We start from the raw sequence: 20,726 nt of genomic DNA on the forward strand, positions 1-20,726 counted from the left end.
TGCTCGAACTGGTGGCGGTGCCTGAAAAGAGGTGAGAGTTTTGGGCGTTTCTCCAACCTTGCAGAGACATTGTCCTGTGAAGGAGTTGCACACTTCCTCCTCGGTTCCCGCCTCGTTGCAGTTGCATTGCCTGCAGTTGGGGTAACCATAGAAACCGGGCGCACAGCGGTCACACTGCCGGCCAACGATGTTGTTCCTGCATCTGGAAGCACAGATTTTTTTTATTTAAAGGTAATCCTTCAGCTGTCAAACTCTTTGGATGCTGGTGTGTCTGTCTGGTTTCCTTAATTCTCTAGAAAAAAATTTAATTTTCAGCTACTTTTTGATTTTACTTGAGTAAAAATATGTTGAAGTAGTGCTATTCTTACTTGAGTATAAATTTTGGGTATAGTGCGTCTGATTGTAGGTAGGAGTAAATTCTAAAAATTTCAGAAATTTTGAGATTAATCAGAAATATTTTAGGAAATATTTCTGATTAATATTTTACTCTCCAAAAAAAAAAAAGAAAAAAAAATCTAAATCTTGCAAAAAAAAACAAAAAAACAAAAAACATTACAATTTTTGAAATGTTTTTTCTAGAATATTTCTGGGATTAATTTCAAAATTTCTGTTTCTCTAACAAAATTTTGGACTTTTCAAGCAGAAATTGTAACATTTTTATTTTTTTTAGTAACTTCAAAGGAAGTTACTTCAAAATTCTTAAACTTCAAAGTTTAAGAACTTTGAAGTTTTATGTGTGTAATCTTGTATTACATACATAAATCCTTAATACTGATAAAGTAGTACTTTCAAAGTACTAATACTGGCAGATTTTTACTCTTAAATCAAGACATTTTTTCTGTTATAAGTGAAAAAATCTGCCAGAATAAAGTAATTATAAACTTAAAACAAGTCTCTACCTCTTGCTTATAAGTTAGTTTTGTCTTATTTCAAGTGTATTAAGATATTTGCACTATAAACTCCTCCAAAAATACTTGGTAAGATTATTTTTCCTGAACCCATTTTGTTTCCACTTCCCATAAATGGAAGTCTGTGCATCTGATAAAAGCGGTGAAGGATTTAATTTTACCTGCACTGTCCGCTGTCCGTGTCGCAACTGACGTCAGGAGAGACGATGCCGGGCCGAGAGCAGTTGCAGATCTCACATCCCACCACCGGGTGGCAGCCAAACGTCTGCGGCTCGCACTGGATGCACTCGGGGCGCAGAGTCCGGGGCGGACAGATGCAATCCCCGGTGACCGGCTCACACAGCCGCGTGCCGCACTTACAGGCTGCAGGGAACCGACAGAGAGGAAATGTCCTTCAGAACAATGCAATGAAATATACACATGTGAACATGGAACATATGCTTGAGGATTTATTTCCACCTGAAGCAAATTTTTATAATCATAATTCATCAAATTATTGTTTTTGTTATTTACATAGAAAACTAAGCAAACTGTCAATTCTTATTGAATTATATAATTTAAATCTTGTTAGCAAGCTAAATATGTAGCTCAAAACTAAATATTTACGCTTGCCAACTAAATATTTATATTCAAACTAAATATTTTGTATGCAATCAAACTAAATTGCAAACAACATTTTTAGAATGATGCTAAATATTTAGTTTGCTAGTCCCGTCCACTAGTTTGCTATTTAGTTTGCTAAATATTTAGTTTGAAGCCTATTTAGTTTGAAGATAAATATTTAGTTAGCAAAAAAATATTTACCTAGCAAGCTGAATATGTAGCTTCAAATTAAATATTTTCTTTGCTATTTAAATGTGTAGTTTGGAGCTACAGTAAATATTTAGTTAGCCAGCTAACTAGATAGATATTTAATTAACTAAATAAATATTTAGCTAAACTAAATATTTATTCTGGAGCTAAATATTCAGTTTGGAACTAAGTACTTTATTTAGCTTGCACACTAAATATTTTGTTAGCAAGCTAAATATTTAGCTGCACACTATTCAGTTTGACAGCTAAATATTTAGTTTTTAACTAAACATTTAGCTTGAACATTAAATATTTAGTTGGAAGCTAACTTTTATAAATGAATGGAATAGATGATAGCCTTTGATATTAAATACACTCATGTGAAGTCAGCCTGCATATTAAACTCAGGAATAATCTTTCACCGATTCTGGACCTGACAGCAACTCGACTCACGCCTGCAGTTGGGAAACCCCCAGTAGCCCGTGGCGCACATGGAGCAGTCCCGTCCAATCACGTTGGGCCGGCACCGGCACTGACCGCCGAACGGCTCGCAGGCGTCGCTCTCGGCTCCGGCCTCGTGACACGCGCAGGGGATCGCGCCGTTGTTGAAAAACGCCGACAGTGACACCGCCGAGCTGAGGCAGAACGGCGAGGCAGTGGCGGGACTGCAGCGGAAACCACGTCAGTGAAACAGCAAGACATAAAATAAAACATTTCTCTGCTTGGGCCACTGACTTCACAGAGAAGCTGTTCTGTCCACAGTTGCTGATGAAGTCGTACGATTTGTCCAGAGGTTCTTCGTTCAGGTAGCTGGAGCTGTAGCTCCGCTCAGGAACCACAAGAACGTAATCCTGTCGAGACATTAAACGGGAATTCATTCCGTCACATTACTGACAACAGGGACAGGAAGTACCTAGTTACATTCAGCTGAGTAACTTTTTTTACAGACCGTTTCATTAGGGAGGTCAAAAAGTGCCAAAATTTAATCTGGAACTACTCTGAAGATATTTGATCATATGATTTGGACCAGATTCAGACCAGAGTTGGGTAGCTCAGTCTCATATGTTTGGCGTATTTTGGAAGAACAGAATCAATTTGATCATCTGAGAAACGAAAGGAAAATCTCACCAGCCACAAAGTTCTGCCTGCAGGAATCTGAACGGTGAGGAAAACGTCGTGGTGGGTCACATCCAGCATGATCTGGTTCTCCGAAACCAGAACGTTCCTGCAGCCGTAAGCATGGGGGCAGAACGAGGCGTTGGTCTGGCCTGACACACACACACGCACGCACGCACGCACGCACGCACACACACACGGCCACACGCACACACACGCAGACACACACACACGCGCACACACACGGCCACACACGCACGGCCACACACGCACACACACGCACGCACACACATACACACAGAATCAAAGTCAGTCACCAAAGGAATGCCATTTTATTACATTTTAAGGAAATTAAATGTTCCTTTCTCCTTTTAAAATAAGGAGTTGAGTTATTTAATTGCATTTTTAGGAATCTTTAATATTGCGTAAAATAAGCTTAACTGATTAAATAAAAAATAAAGATAAAATAGATTTTTTTAATCCAATTAATCAATTAAATAATAATGACTGACAGTACTGCTACAATAATACAAAAACTAAAATAATAGTTAGCTGCAGTCCTAACTTTGTTATTCAATTGTTATATTTTTAAAAATTCAGTTTTCAGTTTCACACAGTGATTTTTTGGCCAATTTTTTTTTGGCCAAAAAAGACAAAAATTGTGGAGAAATAAAAAAGAAAAAAAAGGTGAGATATTTTTTACAGTGCAGTGTTACCCTGCCAGATGACGCCTCCGTTGATGTAAACCTGGACTGGATATGTGGGATGCAGAGGCTGGTGAAAATGGAGGATGAAGACGTAACGGCCGAGAGCATGGAGGCGAGCCGAGTACACCGCTGCATTCTGGGTAACGGAGACGCAACGGGAAACTTAAACAGGAAGTAACTGTAAAATGACCGTCTGTTAAATCAGCAGCTTTCAAACCTGCAGCGAGTCCAGACGCATGTGGAAGCTGCTGTCGGCTCCGAACGGCGGCCGGACGTCTCCCATCCAGACCGGCTCGTTTCTCTGGTTGGGGACGAGCGGCGGGGCGGCGGCGGGGGACGCCTGGACCGGAGCGTCCTCAGTGGACGAGCTCTGGCCCTCCTTCAGGACCAGAGAGTCCGACGGCGTCTGGAAGCGGGACGGGATGCAGGAGGAGCTGCGACAGACACCAATCACAATGTGAGGCCTTCATTTCTGCAGCTGCCTTTCCGTCAAAAAGTCACATGAATTTTTGTCGAAATTCTGCTGATGTTGAAAAAACTTAATTTTGCGATCGCAGCGTCTCCATTAAAAATCACACATGAAGAAGATTGTTCACGCAATAAGTCATTAACGGTGACATATTCCCATTTCTCCTGCCTTTTATAGTAATTCTGTTGAAGTTTCTGTTTTATATTTTTGTATTTATTGACAAATTAAGTCATTTTAACCTTATTTATTTTTAGCAAGACAACAGAAGGAACAACAGATGAAAAACAACCTTTTGGCGAATTCAGTGAATTAACGTCCCGACCAATCAGGGGCGAGTAGAGGATCCAAAAATTAAACTCAACTAAAAACAGAAAAAACTTTAACACATTTTTACTCAAGTAAAAGTAAAAAGTAGCCGTCCAAGAAATTACTCAAGAGTAAAAAGGTATTTGAATTTCTTCTTTAATTTCTGCGCTTGAAAAGTCTAAAAATGTTGAAAACAGAAATTTTGAAATTAATTTCAGAAATTATCTAGAAAAAAATTGAGTTTTTCAACATTTCAAAAGTCACAATTTTTTTCTTCAGTTTTTTAGGAGCATGTTTTTTGTAGAATATTTATGATTAATCTAAAAATTTTGGAGATTTATGGAGTAAATTTACTTACAATCAGAGGTGGATAGAGTATCAAAGTTTTACTCACATGAGAGAAGAAATACTTCTACATATTCAGGTAAAAGTTAAAAAGTATTTGGTAAAAAATAAACTCAAGTGCTGAATAACTGATCAAATTACCAATCATTTAATATTTAAAAATGACATCATCAGATGGACCAAATTATAAAGTTGAGTGGAAATATTTGTATTTTAAGTTTGAAAATGAAAATGACATTAATTCATATAAGTAAAAATAATAAAATCGGGCAATGTGTGTGTGTTTTTTTTTTACAAATCGGTTTCTGTCAATAAAAAACTAATTAAACTTTGATAAAAACTGCAGGTCTGTGTCTGGTGAATGTTTGGTGTTTCATTCAGTGGGAAGAAAATCCAGAAATTTTACTCAAGAGTAGAATTACTTCATAATAAACAAAAGTGAAAAAAAAAAAAAAACCCTCCTAAAATTAAACTAAAGTAAAAAAAATCCAGCCATGGCGCCATCAGCCATCAGAAGAGACGCGTTGGAGCGATAAGCTCCGCCTACTTGGGAGAGGCTCTGTAAGCGCCACAGAAACAAACCATCGTCTCCCTCCTACTTCCTGTCGTCGTCTTTGTGGTTTTTTTTACTGATCATGTGACTCATGATGCAAAAAAATAAGTGTTTCCACTGCAGTTTTGTGAAATGCGTCCATTTTAATATTGATTCTCTCAAAATTGCTAAGTCATATTTCATAATCTCACTTTGTGTAATCTGTGTTTACCAGTTGTCATAATCTCACTCTGTGTAATCTGTGTTTACCTGTTGTCATAATCTCAGTTTGTGTAATCTGTGTTTACCTGTCGGGGGAGAACTGTCCATGCGTCCCGATGCAGTGCAGTCCAGGCTCAACAAACTCCATGGTGAAATCGTCTTTGGGCACCAGATACACTTTGTGCTGAAAACAATGAAAAAACATTGAACAGATAAAAGTTTAAACACGTCCAGCAAAATTAATTCAAATAATGTGATAAACGTTAATATTTTCTGTCCCTTATTTTAGAAAGTGTAGAAGATATTTCAAGCCTCTATCTCGTAATTAAAGCTGCAGCAAACAATTATTTTAGATGTCAATCAATCACTTATTCTGATGATTAATCAATTAAAGCAAATTCATTTAACCAGTTATGCATTTTTTAAATACATTATTAGAAATCCAAATGAAATTCAATTATTTTTTTAAATAAATATTTTATTGCCTAAAAACAGCATTCCTTCAGTGGAAGCTTGATCACTTGTAACAAAGGACATCAACATTTCTGCTTGACTTATTTACTGCTCAACTCTGTGAAAATGTAAAGTCACGGCGCCCCTCCCCATCTAGCTGCTGGGGCCTGACATGCTCAGAGTTTGGTTCTTCAGGTAATTATTCCCCTTCCACTGATGATAAACGGATTCGGCTCGTCTTTGTGACGGGACAGAAGAACGATTCTCACCAGGAAGAAGGAGGCGCGCTCCGACGACAGCTGGACGTCGACGGCGGCGGCCAGAGAGAAAACCGCCACCCTGTTCTGCTCGTCGACCGCCACGACTCGACACAGGAAGCTGCAGGACGCAGACAGGAAGATGAAGACGTGATGAAAGAACCGCCGACCGAGAACAAACCAGAGCTGGCAGACAAAACGTTCGTTTGTGTTCGTTTCCATCCTCATGTTGACACATGAAGGATGCTTCTTCAAACTATTTTTCTATTTGGGACGAGAGATTTCCTCCACTTTCATTAGTTACAGTTTCAGACATTCAGGGTCGAAGGTGAAGGAAGCAGAAAGTTCAACACTGCAAAAACCAAAATCTTACCAACTCATTTTAAGTCTAGTTTCTTGTGCAAATATCTTGGTACACTTAAAAAAAGAGAAAAAACTAACTTACAAATAACTTCAGCGAGAAACAGGAGCTGGTTTTAAGTCAATAATTCCTTATTAATGAAAATATTGATTCTTACTGGCAGATAAGAGATTTCTCCCATTTTGTACGTGAAATAATCTGCCAATGAAACTTTGGAATATTTTCCTCAGGAATGATCAACTTAAAGCAAATTCTCTTTTCTGCCTAAAAGTTACTTCTAAGTTAGTTTTGTCTTATTTCAAGTGTGATAAAGATATTTTCACCAGAAGCTGGACCAATAATACAGGGTCAGATTTTGTGTTTTTGCAGTGAATTTATAAGTTTTGAGGAAAATATAGCAGCTTGTTTTACTTAAAAAAAGAAATTTTTCACATGGTATAAGTGAAATAATCTGACCGTAAAACTAGAACTTTTTCATCAATATTAAGGAATAATTATGTCTTGCTGAACTTACTTATAAGTTAGTTTTACCTTATTTTAAAAGTAATATGACATTTGAGCTAGAAACTAGACCAAAAATACTTGGTAATATTTTGTGTTTTTACAGTGTTCTTCAGGACAAATTTACAGAAAATAAAGTTTTTCATCTTTGAAGCAAAATGAATATTTTTTGTACAGTTTTGCAGCTCTCTGTTTTTGTTCCCAGAAATTTGCCTTTTTTGTGAGTCTGTATACTTCAGTTAACGATTAATCGATCACAGATATTCAAACAGTCGATTAATCGTTTCAGCCCTAGATCAAATACCTGTGTGGTTCAGTTCCAGATAGACAGGAAGTGGGTCAGAGAGGCGGACGGATGGACAGGTGTTTATTCACCTGAACTTGCAGTGCAGCAGCGTCACCAGGTGGCGCTGCGTCGGCGCTCCAGGCGAGTTGACGGCAACGCTCAGCGTTTGCGGCAGCTCTTCTTCGCTGGTGTATTCAACCACCAGCGCGTAGTCTCCGGGAGAGGCCAGACGTCCCCGCAGCTCGATGCTGATCTGGACCAGAACCGAACCGTTACAACATCTTCCCCTCTTTTGCTGCTGAAGTGTGCAACTTTCACAAAAACAGGATTTTTTCCAATTTTGTTAAAACGGTCTGCATGTCATGACAGTTTGTTGTGGGACAGATAAGATTGATCTCCTCCACCTCCTCCCTGGCCAAAAACAACCAATCAGAGCCAGGAAGAGGGTCTTTGCTCTGTCAATCAACCTCATGTACTCGCTGCTAAGGGTGCTAATGGAGAAACAGCTTATCGTTACAGGGAAACCTTTTATCTGCTCGCTATGCTAACTAGCTTAGCATTGGTTGCAGGCTGTGTTGTGGTGAACCAGCCATAGCTTAGCAATGAGCAAAGATGAGGAGGTGAGCACGAGAGTGATTGACAGCGCTAAGACCCGCCTCCCGGCTCTGATTGGTTGTTTCTGACTGAGTGGTGAATTTCTGCAGTTATCTATGTAATTTCACAGATTATCTACGTAATGATACTTTTAACATGTAAAGAACTTTCTTTTTTTAAAATAGACGTTACATTCTGAAGCTTTAATGACTTAATTACTCGTAAAACATGTGAAATAATCAGATATTCCAGCGGTCGTCTTACATCCAGCCCGCTGCAGACGGCCATGTCGGGGTGACGCGGCGTGACCCTCTCGGTGGGGCACAGCCGCGGCAGGTGGTTGTCATGGCGACAGCTGGCGTCGTTTCCGGAGATGGAGGGGAAAGAGTCCAGAGACAGGTACTTGTACAGCAGACAGCTGGACAGATGTATTTAAAAGAGATGATAATGAGCTTTGAACAGAAAATCTGTCATTTTAATATTTTATAGATGTTAAAATTAAGGTTGCCTGAACAAAATCCTTAGAAAAATCAAATAATAATATTTACTTCTGGCTGTTTTCAGGCACAGAGCTGTATGTGCAGGGGTCAGTAACTCTGATCTGGAGGATGGGAGCTTCGTAGTAGGCGCTGGGCAGCAACACCAGGTAGTCCTGGAAGACAAATTATAATAAAAAACTCAGTTAGTTTGACAATAAGAACAAAATATCATTGAAATATTCAGTGGTGCATTTTGTTGGATCAATGAAAGTAATGATAAAAGGATTATTAGTCTGTCACTGCATCCAGTCAAAATCCTACAAATAGAAATACTTCTGTGAAAATATAACTTTTATCATTATTATTATTAACTTCAATAAACTTCAATAAGCCCAGAGGCTTCAGACGACACGCCAACGCTGCAGGTGTTTCTGTTACCAGTAAGATTCCCTCGGCTTCGATGACGACGGTCCAGGTTCCTGGGTTCAGGACGAACGGCTCCACAAAGCTGTTCTGGGGAACGTTGACGAAGGTCGGCTGGACACTCGGAGCAAAGACGATTTGTTTGGACTGTTCCGAACCTAAAAACCCAAACGTCAGAAAAAACTGCTTCAGTTTCCTAATCTTTCCAACAGAAACTTAAACTAAAAATCAGTGAAGTGTTGGAGGAACTCAGGAAGAGACGGAACTGATAATCTGCTGATTTCACTGCAAAACACAAAATCTTACCAAGCAAGTTTGGTCAAGTGATAATATCTTAGTACACTGGAAATAAGACAAAAATAACTTAAACGTACATTTTCAGCAGGAAATAGGAGTTTAAGTAAATAATTCCTAAAATGTCGATGAAGTTCTTGCTTCATTGGCAAAATATTTCACTTATAACCTGGGAAAAATATCTTGCTATAAATGAAATAATCTGCCAATGAGACAATAACTTTTTTTTAAATCAATATTAATCAATATTAAGCTCCCATTTCTTCCTGAAAATTTACTTTTAAGTTAGTTTTGTCTCATTTGAAGTGCTCTAAGATATTTGCAGTAGAAGCCAGACCAAAAATCCTTGGTTGGATTGCGTGTTTCTGCAGTGTTAGGTGGGACGTACCTCTGCGGTTGGCCTGATAGGCTGTTATTTTACCGCTGGAGGTGACTCCCTCAGAATTGACATATCTGAGGATGAATCGAGTCAGATAGACGTCTGCCTCGCTCACATAAACCTGGAGCTTCACCGCAGTCTACCGGGTCCGAGGTGAGAAAGAAAATATGTAAGTCTGACACTGCTGACAAATCTACTGATCTGTGGCCCTGAAGAGGAAAATATACGGAGCTACAGACAGAAAGAGAAATCACCACCAAGAAGTTTGCATTAGCTGCAAACAAGCGACCTTCGTCTGACAGGACAGGCGGGAAAGACAGACAGGAATGATGATGCATCTCCACTAGTCTCACTACAGTTACCGCTTTTTGATTCTGCAAGAACATTATAAACACGTCGCAATGTGACGTCTACATCCCAGAGCTGCTAGCTGATTATGACTAGCATTGTTTTTAGCTGTCAGGTTGTCAACATAACCTTAAATGTATGTGTGATGTATAAAATAAAACAGTTTAATTTTTCTAAATTAAACTAAAAATGGCGAGGGAGAGGGAAGTAGGTCAGTTATGCTAGCTTGACTATGACAAACCTAACATGTAGATGTGCTGCAGAATCCCATGTTTCGGTTCAGTTTAAAATAAAAACGCAACCGACACACCAACTCTGACAGATCATCATCAGCAGGTGTTTAAATGAGCCGATCTCTGCAACAAACAAATACATCAGGGTTCAGGTTGTTTCCACTGTTTCACCTGGGAAGAATAATTATTAAAGTTATGATTGGGATGAGATTAATATTTTAATTTCTGGTTGCATATCTGGAGACAAGAACTTCAAGTTATCTGGTCGTTGAGTGTTTGTTAAAATGTTTGTTAAAGTGTTTAAGTCAGGGGTGTCCAAAAGGTGGCCCGGGTCCCATTTGTGGCCCTTGAAATGATTTTATTTGGCCCCTGACCAAAAGCCAAGATGGTAAAAATGTTGGTAGAAAACAATTAATGACCCCAAAAATGTGGAAATTGTTTTATTTTTAAAAAGTCGACAATCCGAAGCCATTTTTATGTTTTGGATCTTTAATGATAAAAAAATTTTGTAAAATAAAATGTGTTTGTTGTTAAGCAGGAAGATAAACCTCTCAAACTAAATTTAATAAAGTTTTTGGTCCACCAGTAAAGTTTAAATTCATCTGGGCATAAACTCAAAGTCCAGATGAATAAATGAGCTTAGAAACATTATTTAAAGAGGAGGTTCAGATCCATCACCTCCTTTTCCAAATATATTAAGTGAATAAAAAGACAGAAAAATGCATTTTTCCCTCGTTATCACTCACAGTTACCACAGTAATAACTCCTGCCGTCCTCTATGACCGACACTCTGCCCCAAACAGCAGAACCGGCCCTGTTGCTATAGCGAAGCGCCACACGGAAAAGGTCCGGAGAGGTGACAAACACCGACACCAAAACTCTGGACTGCCAAGGAAACGGAGAACCAGGAAAGAAGAGAAACGGGACAACACAGAAAAACAGAGGAGCCAAAAGTTAGAGAGCAAAAAGACCCAAGAGAGAGAGAGAGAGAGAGACAGAGAGCGAGAGAGAGAGGGAGAGGGAGAGACAGAGAGAGAGATAGAGGGAGAGGGAGAGACAGAGAGAGAGAGAGAGGGAGAGAGAGAGACAGAGAAAGAGAGAGGAGAGAGAGAGGGAGGGAGGAAGAGGAGAAGAAAAAACAGAGAGAGGAAAAATTCACAGAGAAATAAACAACACTGACAACAAGAGAGGAAGAGGACAACAAATAACAGAGAGAGGAAAAATTCACAGAGAAATAACCAACACTGACCAAAAGCAAAGTTTAATACCATCACCTTTAATACCAAACATCCTTTATTTCAATCAGCACATTTCTCTTTGGTGATCGCATGTAAATTAATACAAACTCAGTCTTTTCCATTCTTCTGTCTCTTTTTCTACCAAAAACTGGATGACAAAACTCTTCAGTTTGGTGTTTTGGTCTGAACTTTCTCTTCTGATGAAGGACAGTTTCTGTCCATTTTATTTGTTGTTTCTGTTTTTTGTTTGTTTATTTTGGATATTTAAAATGTCTTCCAGTCTCAGTGTTAAATGTTCATTGGGATTTAAGTTTATCCATCTTTGTGTTCTTGCATTATTATGTCATGTGTTACTTGAAAACGGTCTCAAAACAACAATATTGTCGTTCATCACAATAAATTCTGGGACAATTTATCGTCCAGCAAAATTTGTTATCTTGACAGGCTTACTTTTTAACTTTTGCCCTCCAGAAAGGTGTTAATGGACAATTGATGATCATGAAGCTCGATTCAGAAGAAAACCACTAATGAAATATTTTTCACCGTCTGATTTTACCAAAGAGAAATGTCCAACATTGTTCATTCATGAAAGAAAGCAAAGAAAGACGGGCCACAGTCATCACATATCTCTACATATAAGACAAAGTCATTATTCTGCAGGTACGTTGAAGGCTGACCCTACCTGGATCTGGGACATCTGAGCGTAACCTCTCCAGCTGAAGTCTGGGAACTCCAGGAGGTTGTAACCGAATCTCACCGGCCGGCCGTCCAGCATGGCTCCCTCCTCTATCTCAAACTTCAGATGGTGCAGATCCGGGAAGTAATGATGCAGACGAGGCCTGCAGGCAAACAAGACAACCAAACCACCATGAAGACGTGCTGAAAGTTACCGTTACAGAACTGACTTACCTCCCTCTTTTTATCATGTTTGAATTAAATCTTTTTCCTGACTTTGTCTTCCACTTGTTATGTAGCCAATTACTAGCAAATCCCTGCTTCCTTTACTTTTATGTACAAAATGGACATTTCAGATTTAGCGTCTTATGTTGAGATGCTTCATAAAGAGAGTCACAGTTGGGGTAAAGATGAGGATGTCTCTGCATTTATGAGAAATAAATGCAGTTCTGCCAGGCCTGTTAGACTCACTGGTTACACCTTGGCCCCTCCACGTTGGGTCTGCAGTCACACTGGCCGTTTTGTTGGCCACAAAACTGACCCACTGAGCCTCCGATGTCACACTGGCAACCTGAAAAACACTCATGCACATCAGCGACCAGCTGACGCAGAAAAACAGACATTTAAATCCATCAGGTGGTTAAAGACACTCACCCTGGCAGCCGAAGTAACTGTGAGCCTGCAGGTTGTAGAAACCCTGTTTGCAAGTGGAGCAGGTTCCACTGCAGACGCCGGGCTTACAGTGACACTCTCCAGTTTCCTGCCACACACAGAAACACAGTCAGCACCATCAGCTACAGTAAACATAGGAAAAATGGAGAAAATCAAAAATATGCCAAGGACATGAAGTATTTCTTACATCCACCTCAACAGGAAGTAAAATCTTTCAGAAGAGATTTATGTTACTGAGGATATTATTTAAAATTAATTGTAAAAACATACAATTTCACCAAGTATTTTTGGTCTAATTTCTACCGCAGATATTTCATTACACTTGAAATAAGATAAAACTGACATTTTCAGTAAGATGTAGCAGCTTGTTTTAAGTAAATAATTCCTTAATATTGATGAAAAAGTTCTAGTTCCACTGGCAGATTATGAAAATGTATTTTTATAAGTGAAAGTTAAGGCTAAGATATAATTAATGTTAGAAATTCATCTATAAACACTTTATAACTCATTAATAACTAGTATTATGCATTAATTAAGTGTGAGAAGAAGGCTGGATGACAAAAATTAAGACAACAAATGTTTATTGTGCTTACAAAGTAGACTGAAATGCTCAACTCCAGATAATATATATATATGGTTCACTATTTGGTAAGAAACCAGTTGATTTTGCCTCCTTCTCACCCTTAATTAATGCATAATAAACAGTTATAATGATTTATAAAGTGTTTAAGTGTTTGAGCTAGACTTATATTTCACAGCTATCAGCTTCTCCAGCTGGTGTAGAGATGCTTTCAGAGGAGGAAGAAATGTTTATCTCACCTGTACACACTCTGCGACCCCACTCAGCGTCCCAGCGATGTTACACTCACAGCCTGCAGGAGAAACCAGACAGTTGTTAGATCTACGGGCTGCGTCCACAGACACGAGGAATGTGTGAGGTTTCCTACTGGAGCATCCATCAGCGGCGTCAGGGGAAAGGTTCCAGTACAGAGGTTTACATCGGTCACACGCCGGGCCCTCCACATGAAGTCGGCACTCACACTCGCCCTGCATGCACCAATCAGAGGCCATTAAAGCTGCAGGATCCAACTATTATCATACATTTTGTTTTTCCATATTGCTGAGAGTGTCATCATGTCGTGACAGTCGGTGAAAAAGTTTAGCTCCTCTGTCTTATCCCAGTGCTAATTAGAAACAACCAATCAGAGCCAGGAGGCGGGTCTTAGCGCTGCCAATCACAATCTTGCATAGCCTGTTGTGAATGCTAAGGCTTGTTAGCACAGTCATTGGTAGGGTTGTTTTCTGTAATGGTAAGTTGTTTCTCCGCCATTAACACATTTAGCAGCGAGTACATGAGTTTGATTGACAGCACTAAGCCCCTCCTCCTGGCTCTGATTGGCTGTTTTTGGATCATTTCTTCAGACAGCAGCAGCAGCTCTGGGAGGAGATGGAGGAGATGAATCTTTTTACAGATTATCCATCTCATAAAGATGTTACGGTGACACTTTTAACACAAATTTAAAAACCATATTCCTTTTAAAAGTTATATTCTGTAGCTTTAATTAAAACTGTTGAAAATGTAAACTTTGGAAAGTATGAGAGAAAAACAAGCAAGACTTACAACAGGCGGCAGCACGACGTACTGAACGGATCCGGCTGGGTGGCAGGTACCAGCTGGCAGGAGCAAAGAAAACAGGCAGCACAGTTTGGACATTTTATAGTTTATGCAGGGCTCAAACTCAAACTGAAGTACAAAACAAGTAAACTGTGAAATTTAGCATAACACTTGTAATATTTCCACCTCCAGTAGTAAGGTGTTTATTTTCCTGTTTTATTACCTCGGCAGTCGGGGAAGCCGTAGGAGCCGTGTGCGCAGCTGTCGCACCGCAGGCCGCCCACGCCGGGCAGGCAGGCGCACCGCCCCGTCTGCTGGTCGCAGCTGGAGTACCGCGACCCGGCGGGGGAACACTGGCAGGCTGCAGGCGGAAGCACAGTCACCGATATGCTTCTAAAACATCAATCAGCGGTGTCCAAAATGAGGCCCGGGGGCCATTTGTGACCCTCAAACTAATTTTGTGTGGCCCCAACTGCAATTCAGAAAGGATCCAAATTTTGCCCGTATAGATGCATGAAGAAACTTTTAATTTGTAATCATGGTAAAAAGTATCACCAATATTGTCTTATTAAACAGGAAAATGTAAAGTACAACAAAGAGTTTGTCTTTTCATAACCAAGTCTGAACAGAAACCAAGCCTATCCAGAGACTTTTACTGAAAAGACAACTTTGCTGCATTTAAAAGAGCTTCTATTCTCTCTGAAACCTGACTAAATACAGAAAGTCTATTGAAAAAGTGACCCAAATCCTGTTATTCAATGGAGTCCAAAAGAAACTAAAAATTAGACGATTTTCTTTTACATGCAAAATCTTCTACGACTTATTAGGTCTATTGTAGATTGTAGAAAAAATATGGTAAATTTCTGTCAAAAAATTCAAATTTTGAGAGTAATCTCAGAAATTTTCTAGAAAAAAGAAGGAAATTTATAAACTCCAACAGTCATAAAAATGTTAATGTCAAAATGTTGAGATTTTGACATTGTCAGAAATTTTCTACAAAAAAAGGGGGGCAAAATTTCTGAATTTCAAATGTCAAAAATTTCTGAGATTAATCGGAAAATATCTGAGTTTCTGGCAGAAATTTGCTCCTTTTTTCTGTCTGCAGTGGCCCAAACACGGCATCACAGAAAACCCTTTCTGGTTTTGGATCTAAAATAAATTTATTTGATTTGTATTTGTTTGATTTTAGGTTGTGTTTGTCTGACTTACGCGTGCAGCTAGGGTAGCCATAGTAACCGGGGGCGCACTGGTCACATGACGCGCCGCCGTAATTGGGTCGGCAGTGGCAGATACCCGACACAGTGCAGATGGTACCGAATGAGGTGCGAGGATCACAGGAGCATTCTGGGAAAAAAAAGTAAACGTAGATACAAAGAAACAAACATTCATATCTTTATGTTTCATTAAGGAGGTCAAAAAGTGCCAAAATTCAATCTGAATATATTTAGATGATGAGTTATGACAAAATTCTACTTTCCTCTGAGATTTATAAAATATTTTAAAACTGCTTTTTCTATCTGCTGCCCTCTGCTCTTCCTATTCAATTAAATGTATTATTTCCATGTTGTATCTTTTAATTTATTTTATGCATTTTGTCCGTGATTGTTGATTGTGTGTGGGGTTGTTTGATGTTTGCTTGACAGCATATTTTATCAACTCTGTAACACAAAAAGTACTTTTTAATTTAAATAATCACATATAAGGTACAATGTACAAAGATATTTTAACTTTTATTTTGAAAGTTAATCAACAAAGGCCCAAAATGAATCTGACATTGATGTCAGATTCTCCCCAGGTTTTAGCTGAATCCTGTCCTGTAGTTAATGTGTTTATTTCTTTCCCTTCAAGGCTCATTTATTAAAAACCTTCTGGTTTCAGCAGCTGAGTAAGCAAACTCTGGGAGCCGCCATTTTGTGTTTTGTAACCCTTGAACTAGACCTGTCTCATACTTTCACATTTCCCTTCCCGTCTTTCCCACCTACTCTAACAAAAAACCCTATTCTTTATGAAGCACAGTGCCACTCCATAAAGTCCAGCCTCAGATGAAGTGCTTCCAGATGTGAGCTGACGGTAGAAACAGAACAGATAGATTGGGTCCGGTCTGAGGCTGGTTACCTTGGCAGTTGGGGAAGGAGTGGAACCCAGATCTGCACTGTTCGCAGCGCGGACCCTGAAACTCTGGCCTGCAGAGGCAGCGACCCGACACGTCGCAGCGCTCAGGGAGAGAGCCGACTGTGCTGCAACCGCACACTGCAGAGAGAGGTCAGAGGTCAGGGAGCGTCCAACTAAAGATGCTGCAGTGGCCGTAAGGGCAGAAGAAAAACATTTATCCAACTTCAGAACATAGATAATGACATTTAATTTACTTTAAGCCAAGCCCATGACTTTGACACTTTCATTTTGATTAAATAATTATACAGACTCAGAGGCGGAACCTTTGTATTTGTGTGTTTCTGGTACGCCTCTAAATCTGACACACAAAAAAAACAAAAAAAAAAAAAATAGCAATGAAGTTTTTGGTTTTGTTTTATGACCTTGTCAGTCTTTTCATTTACTCAGTTTGACAAGGTTGGAAATTTTAGGGTAAATTTAATGGAAATTAAGAGAACAAGAGCTGAATTATTAATATTTTTTTAAAATAAATAAAACTGATTTATTTTTATGTAATCAACTAATGAGTGAAAGTTTGAGTCGGGCAACATTCAGAGTAAAAAAAAGCCCAAAAGTCCCCGGGCGGAGGAGGCGACTCACGTTGGCAGAGGGGGTAGTTAAAGTAACCAGGCGCGCACTGGTCACAATGGTAACCATGGAAACCGCTCCGGCACATTCCATGACCAGTCATCAGGTCACATGACCCGTCCAGGCAGCCAGGACCCGAACACTGGCAGGCTGCTGGGAAACACGAACACAGAGTGAGAGAGGCGTAGCAGAACCAGAACCAGACAACAGAACCAGACAACAGAACGAAGTAGAAGAAAGAAGGAAGGAAGGAAAGAAGAAAGGATGCATGACAGAGAAGGAATGAAGCTTCAATGGATAGATGAGGAAAAGGAAGAGAGGAGGGACAGAAAAAAATCTTTAATTCCAGATTCTTCGGGATAAATCTTGAAAATCTAAAATCTTAAATATGAACTTCCTGTCTGCCATGTTTGGCGTTCCCGTCCGCCATGTTTGGCGTTCCCGTCCGCCATGTTTGGTCAGATCAGTCTGGATAAATGAAGGAGCGTTGTTCGTCTCTCACCCTGGCAGTTGAGGCCGTAGAAACCCGGAGCACAGGTGTCACAGTGATCACCGCTGAACCCGGGTTTACAGACGCAGGTCCGGGTCCGAGGGTCCGGCCTGCACGAGTTATCCACCGTCCCTGCCGCGCTGCATTCACAGTCTGCATGGAAAACACAATCACACCGGCATGAAAAACAGAGGAAAACTGTAGAAAATGTTGGAATAAAACCCAACAGATTGCAGGTGATCTGTGTTTTTAGACTGGCTTATCTCCTCTAAGCTACTTTCTGTTCACACCAGAGTTTTCCCAACACTCCCTCAAATATCTGACGCAGACACAGAATAATTCACAAGGACTCAAGGTCAGACGTTTGCTTCTGTTCCCAAAGCACAAAGAGCCAAAACCTCGTTTGTTTCAGTCGTGTGATTATAATGTAATCCTCAAACTAATCTGACGAAATCCATCACAACCACAGAGCGCTGTAAAAAGTATTCACCCCATTCTTCTTTAAAGGGTTTTTAACAATATTTTTAGTTAAAAAGTAAGTTGTGATGACAATCACATTTACTTTCTCCAAAAAAACAAAAACACAAAAAAACAGAGATTTGGATACACTTAAAAAAAAATCATAATTTCAAAACTTTTCATCATCTTCCCTTAATTTTTCTTTGTCTAACATTAAAATTTGAATAATAACCTGAAACTTAAACAATAATTAGCAAAAACACCTATGTCCTCTTCAGTTTGTGGATAATTGAACAAGAAATAAATTAGCATAGTTTATCTCTATGCTAATGTTCTGGTTAGCGTACATATATGCTTATTATATAATTAAGTTATGTAATATATGCTAAGTTATGTAATATATGCTTATCATATAACTAAGTTATGTAATAACTTAGTTATTATATATAACTTAGTTATATATAACTAAGTTATTACTAAGTTATATAACTAAGTTATATAATAACTTAGTTATAGGGTTAGAAACAGAACAGATAGATTGGGTCCGGTCTGAAGCTGGTTACCTTGGCAGTCGGGGAAGGAGCTAAACTTAGTTATTATGTAACTAAGTTTAGCATTCATACGTCTGGTATGTCTGGTTAGCATTGCTAACCAAAAAGGAAGGAGGGAAGATGCTAACTTTATCTTTTCTAATTTGGCTTGTAAGATTTAAAATACACACAATGCAAATTATTGTTTGCTTGCTGATATATGCGCTCAAATCCATCCTACTGCACATTTAGATTCAGTTTTTGACCAAAACTGGAGGAGAACTGAAGTTTTTAACCATCTCATTAGGAAAAGTGACATAATTTTTTTGTTAAGAGCAATAATAATCTGTTGATAAATTAGAAAAGATATCATTATTTTGGGTGTTCACATTTTCATCTCTTCTTATTTCACCGTTTGAGTGAAGAGAAGACTTACTGATGATCTCTCCAGCTGGTTTCGCCTCACTGTTGTTGTCAGTGTTTGTGGGATCTGTAGGGATGGCTGGTGAACAGAAAGAGTTTCACTTAATAACTGTATCCATGAAAATCTGCAACATGTCAGGAATGTTAAGCTCCAACTTACGGTAACACTGTGGGAAATTGATAAAGCCGCTGGCGCAGGAGTCACAGTTCTCCCCGGTGTAGTTCGGTTTGCAGAAGCAACGTCCGGTCAGATCCTCGCAGGTACCGTCTGTGAACTCCGACTGGCAGCTACAGGCTGGAGGCAAATAAAAAAAAAGAGAGAAATGGAGGATAATCAGGACAAAGACGACGCCCTGAGCTGGGGAAACTGATCGGACAGCAGGTAGACTCACGCAGGCAGGCCAGAGGGGAGTCGATGGGATGGTCAGGCGACCGATAGTAGGTGGGGATGCAACGCTCACAGTTGATTCCGGTGGTGTGATGCTGTCAGAGAAAGTTTCCAGAAGGGTTTCAACATCAGAGCTCCATCACTGAACGTAATAATGCCACAACGCAGGAGCCTGAGGTACCTGGCAGTTGAGGCAGACTCCACCACCTCTGTGATGTCCGTGAATGTCGAGACTGGCTCTCCGCTGGTCGACCTCGGGATCGTAGTAACAATCGAAGGAATGGCGGTGACAGTTACAGGCTGAAAGAACCAACAAAACCAAAGAAACCATTGAAACCAAATGAACCAATGAAGCCAAATGAAACCAAATGAACCAATGAAGCCAAATGAACCAATGAAGCCAAATGAACCAATGAAGCCAATGAAACCAAATGAACCAATGAAGCCAAATGAACCAATGAAGCCAAATGAAACCAAATGAACCAATGAAGCCAAATGAACCAATGAAACCAATGAAGCCAAATGAACCAATGAAGCCAAATGAACCAATGAAGCCACCTTTAATACCAAAACAATACTGGGAAAAATGTAGGGGTGGATGAATTTACACATAATACCACGATTAATATACAGGATAAAAAAGAATAAACTGACAAATTTACATATAAACCAAGATTATTTCCAGTAATCACATTTAATCCGATTTATTCTTTAATCTGAGTCAGTAAACATTGGAGTTTTTTTAAAGCAGCGTGACGAAACTGAACAGAGTATAAGCTGCAACCACAACACCTCTAAACCGCCTGGATGTTAGAAACTCAACATTAGATGAAAAAAAACTTAATTAAAAGAGAAAAGATTAGCAAACGTTGCCCTTAAAAATCCAAGTGGATGTAACTATTTTTACTGCATTATAAAAGCCCGTATCATCACTCCTCCACCACCGAGCCTGACAGGTAAGAAGGTTTTGTACTGAAACTGATTTGTGTTTTTCTAAATCTAGAAAGATGAGTTGTTCTGCTTAATGTTTTTATTTTTCTCCAAGCTTGTCTTATGTCCAATTTTTATTATTCACAGGAGGAAAAAAAATATCCATTCTGAGAATTAATATAAATGTAACCAGAACAACTGAAAACATTTCCATTAGCACATCCAAATGTGGTTCCCCTCCCCAACCCGTTTCTGCTGAGAGTCATTAAATTAAAGCCAACTCATTCTGTTGAACCAACACATGAAACACATTCCAGTTCAGGCTTCAGCGATCACACCTTCTGTGTGTGCGTGTGTGTGTGTGTGTGTGCACCGCATCGGGCCCCACTCACGTTCACATTCATTAGCGCTGTAGGTCGTCGCAGGTTTCCACGGTAACTGGTTGTACCCGGGGCAACAGTGGTCACAGGAAACGCCGCAGGTGTTGTGCTGACAGTCGCACTGCAACCTGTGAAACAACGAAATGAACGGAGAAAAACGATAAACTCTCAGCTCTACCGGG

General features: G+C 39.5%; 1 protein-coding gene across 1 annotated transcript in view; it reads right to left on the reverse strand.

Annotated features, from left to right (window-relative positions):
• lama5 (laminin, alpha 5) overlaps window positions 1-20,726 on the reverse strand; it is a 94,752-nt gene that overhangs the window by 40,162 nt on the left and 33,864 nt on the right. The window contains exons 7-36 of the mRNA XM_016679032.1: window positions 20,557-20,672; window positions 19,416-19,534; window positions 19,239-19,329; window positions 19,007-19,141; window positions 18,860-18,925; window positions 17,447-17,587; window positions 16,957-17,094; window positions 16,321-16,455; window positions 15,415-15,549; window positions 14,429-14,566; window positions 14,212-14,264; window positions 13,538-13,637; window positions 13,410-13,462; window positions 12,573-12,678; window positions 12,390-12,489; window positions 11,926-12,082; window positions 10,752-10,890; window positions 8,767-8,909; window positions 8,398-8,501; window positions 8,114-8,267; window positions 7,345-7,508; window positions 6,120-6,228; window positions 5,484-5,581; window positions 3,741-3,957; window positions 3,533-3,659; window positions 2,829-2,968; window positions 2,436-2,551; window positions 2,154-2,365; window positions 1,070-1,271; window positions 58-202 (exon numbers count right to left, since the gene is read on the reverse strand). Coding sequence (XP_016534518.1) covers window positions 58-202; window positions 1,070-1,271; window positions 2,154-2,365; window positions 2,436-2,551; window positions 2,829-2,968; window positions 3,533-3,659; window positions 3,741-3,957; window positions 5,484-5,581; window positions 6,120-6,228; window positions 7,345-7,508; window positions 8,114-8,267; window positions 8,398-8,501; window positions 8,767-8,909; window positions 10,752-10,890; window positions 11,926-12,082; window positions 12,390-12,489; window positions 12,573-12,678; window positions 13,410-13,462; window positions 13,538-13,637; window positions 14,212-14,264; window positions 14,429-14,566; window positions 15,415-15,549; window positions 16,321-16,455; window positions 16,957-17,094; window positions 17,447-17,587; window positions 18,860-18,925; window positions 19,007-19,141; window positions 19,239-19,329; window positions 19,416-19,534; window positions 20,557-20,672 — 3,853 coding nt within the window. The remainder of the gene's footprint in view (window positions 1-57; window positions 203-1,069; window positions 1,272-2,153; window positions 2,366-2,435; window positions 2,552-2,828; window positions 2,969-3,532; window positions 3,660-3,740; window positions 3,958-5,483; window positions 5,582-6,119; window positions 6,229-7,344; window positions 7,509-8,113; window positions 8,268-8,397; window positions 8,502-8,766; window positions 8,910-10,751; window positions 10,891-11,925; window positions 12,083-12,389; window positions 12,490-12,572; window positions 12,679-13,409; window positions 13,463-13,537; window positions 13,638-14,211; window positions 14,265-14,428; window positions 14,567-15,414; window positions 15,550-16,320; window positions 16,456-16,956; window positions 17,095-17,446; window positions 17,588-18,859; window positions 18,926-19,006; window positions 19,142-19,238; window positions 19,330-19,415; window positions 19,535-20,556; window positions 20,673-20,726) is intronic.

The sequence above is a fragment of the Poecilia formosa genome, unplaced genomic scaffold (genome assembly GCF_000485575.1).
Source record: "Poecilia formosa unplaced genomic scaffold, Poecilia_formosa-5.1.2 Scaffold200, whole genome shotgun sequence".
Classification (NCBI taxonomy): domain Eukaryota; kingdom Metazoa; phylum Chordata; class Actinopteri; order Cyprinodontiformes; family Poeciliidae; genus Poecilia; species Poecilia formosa.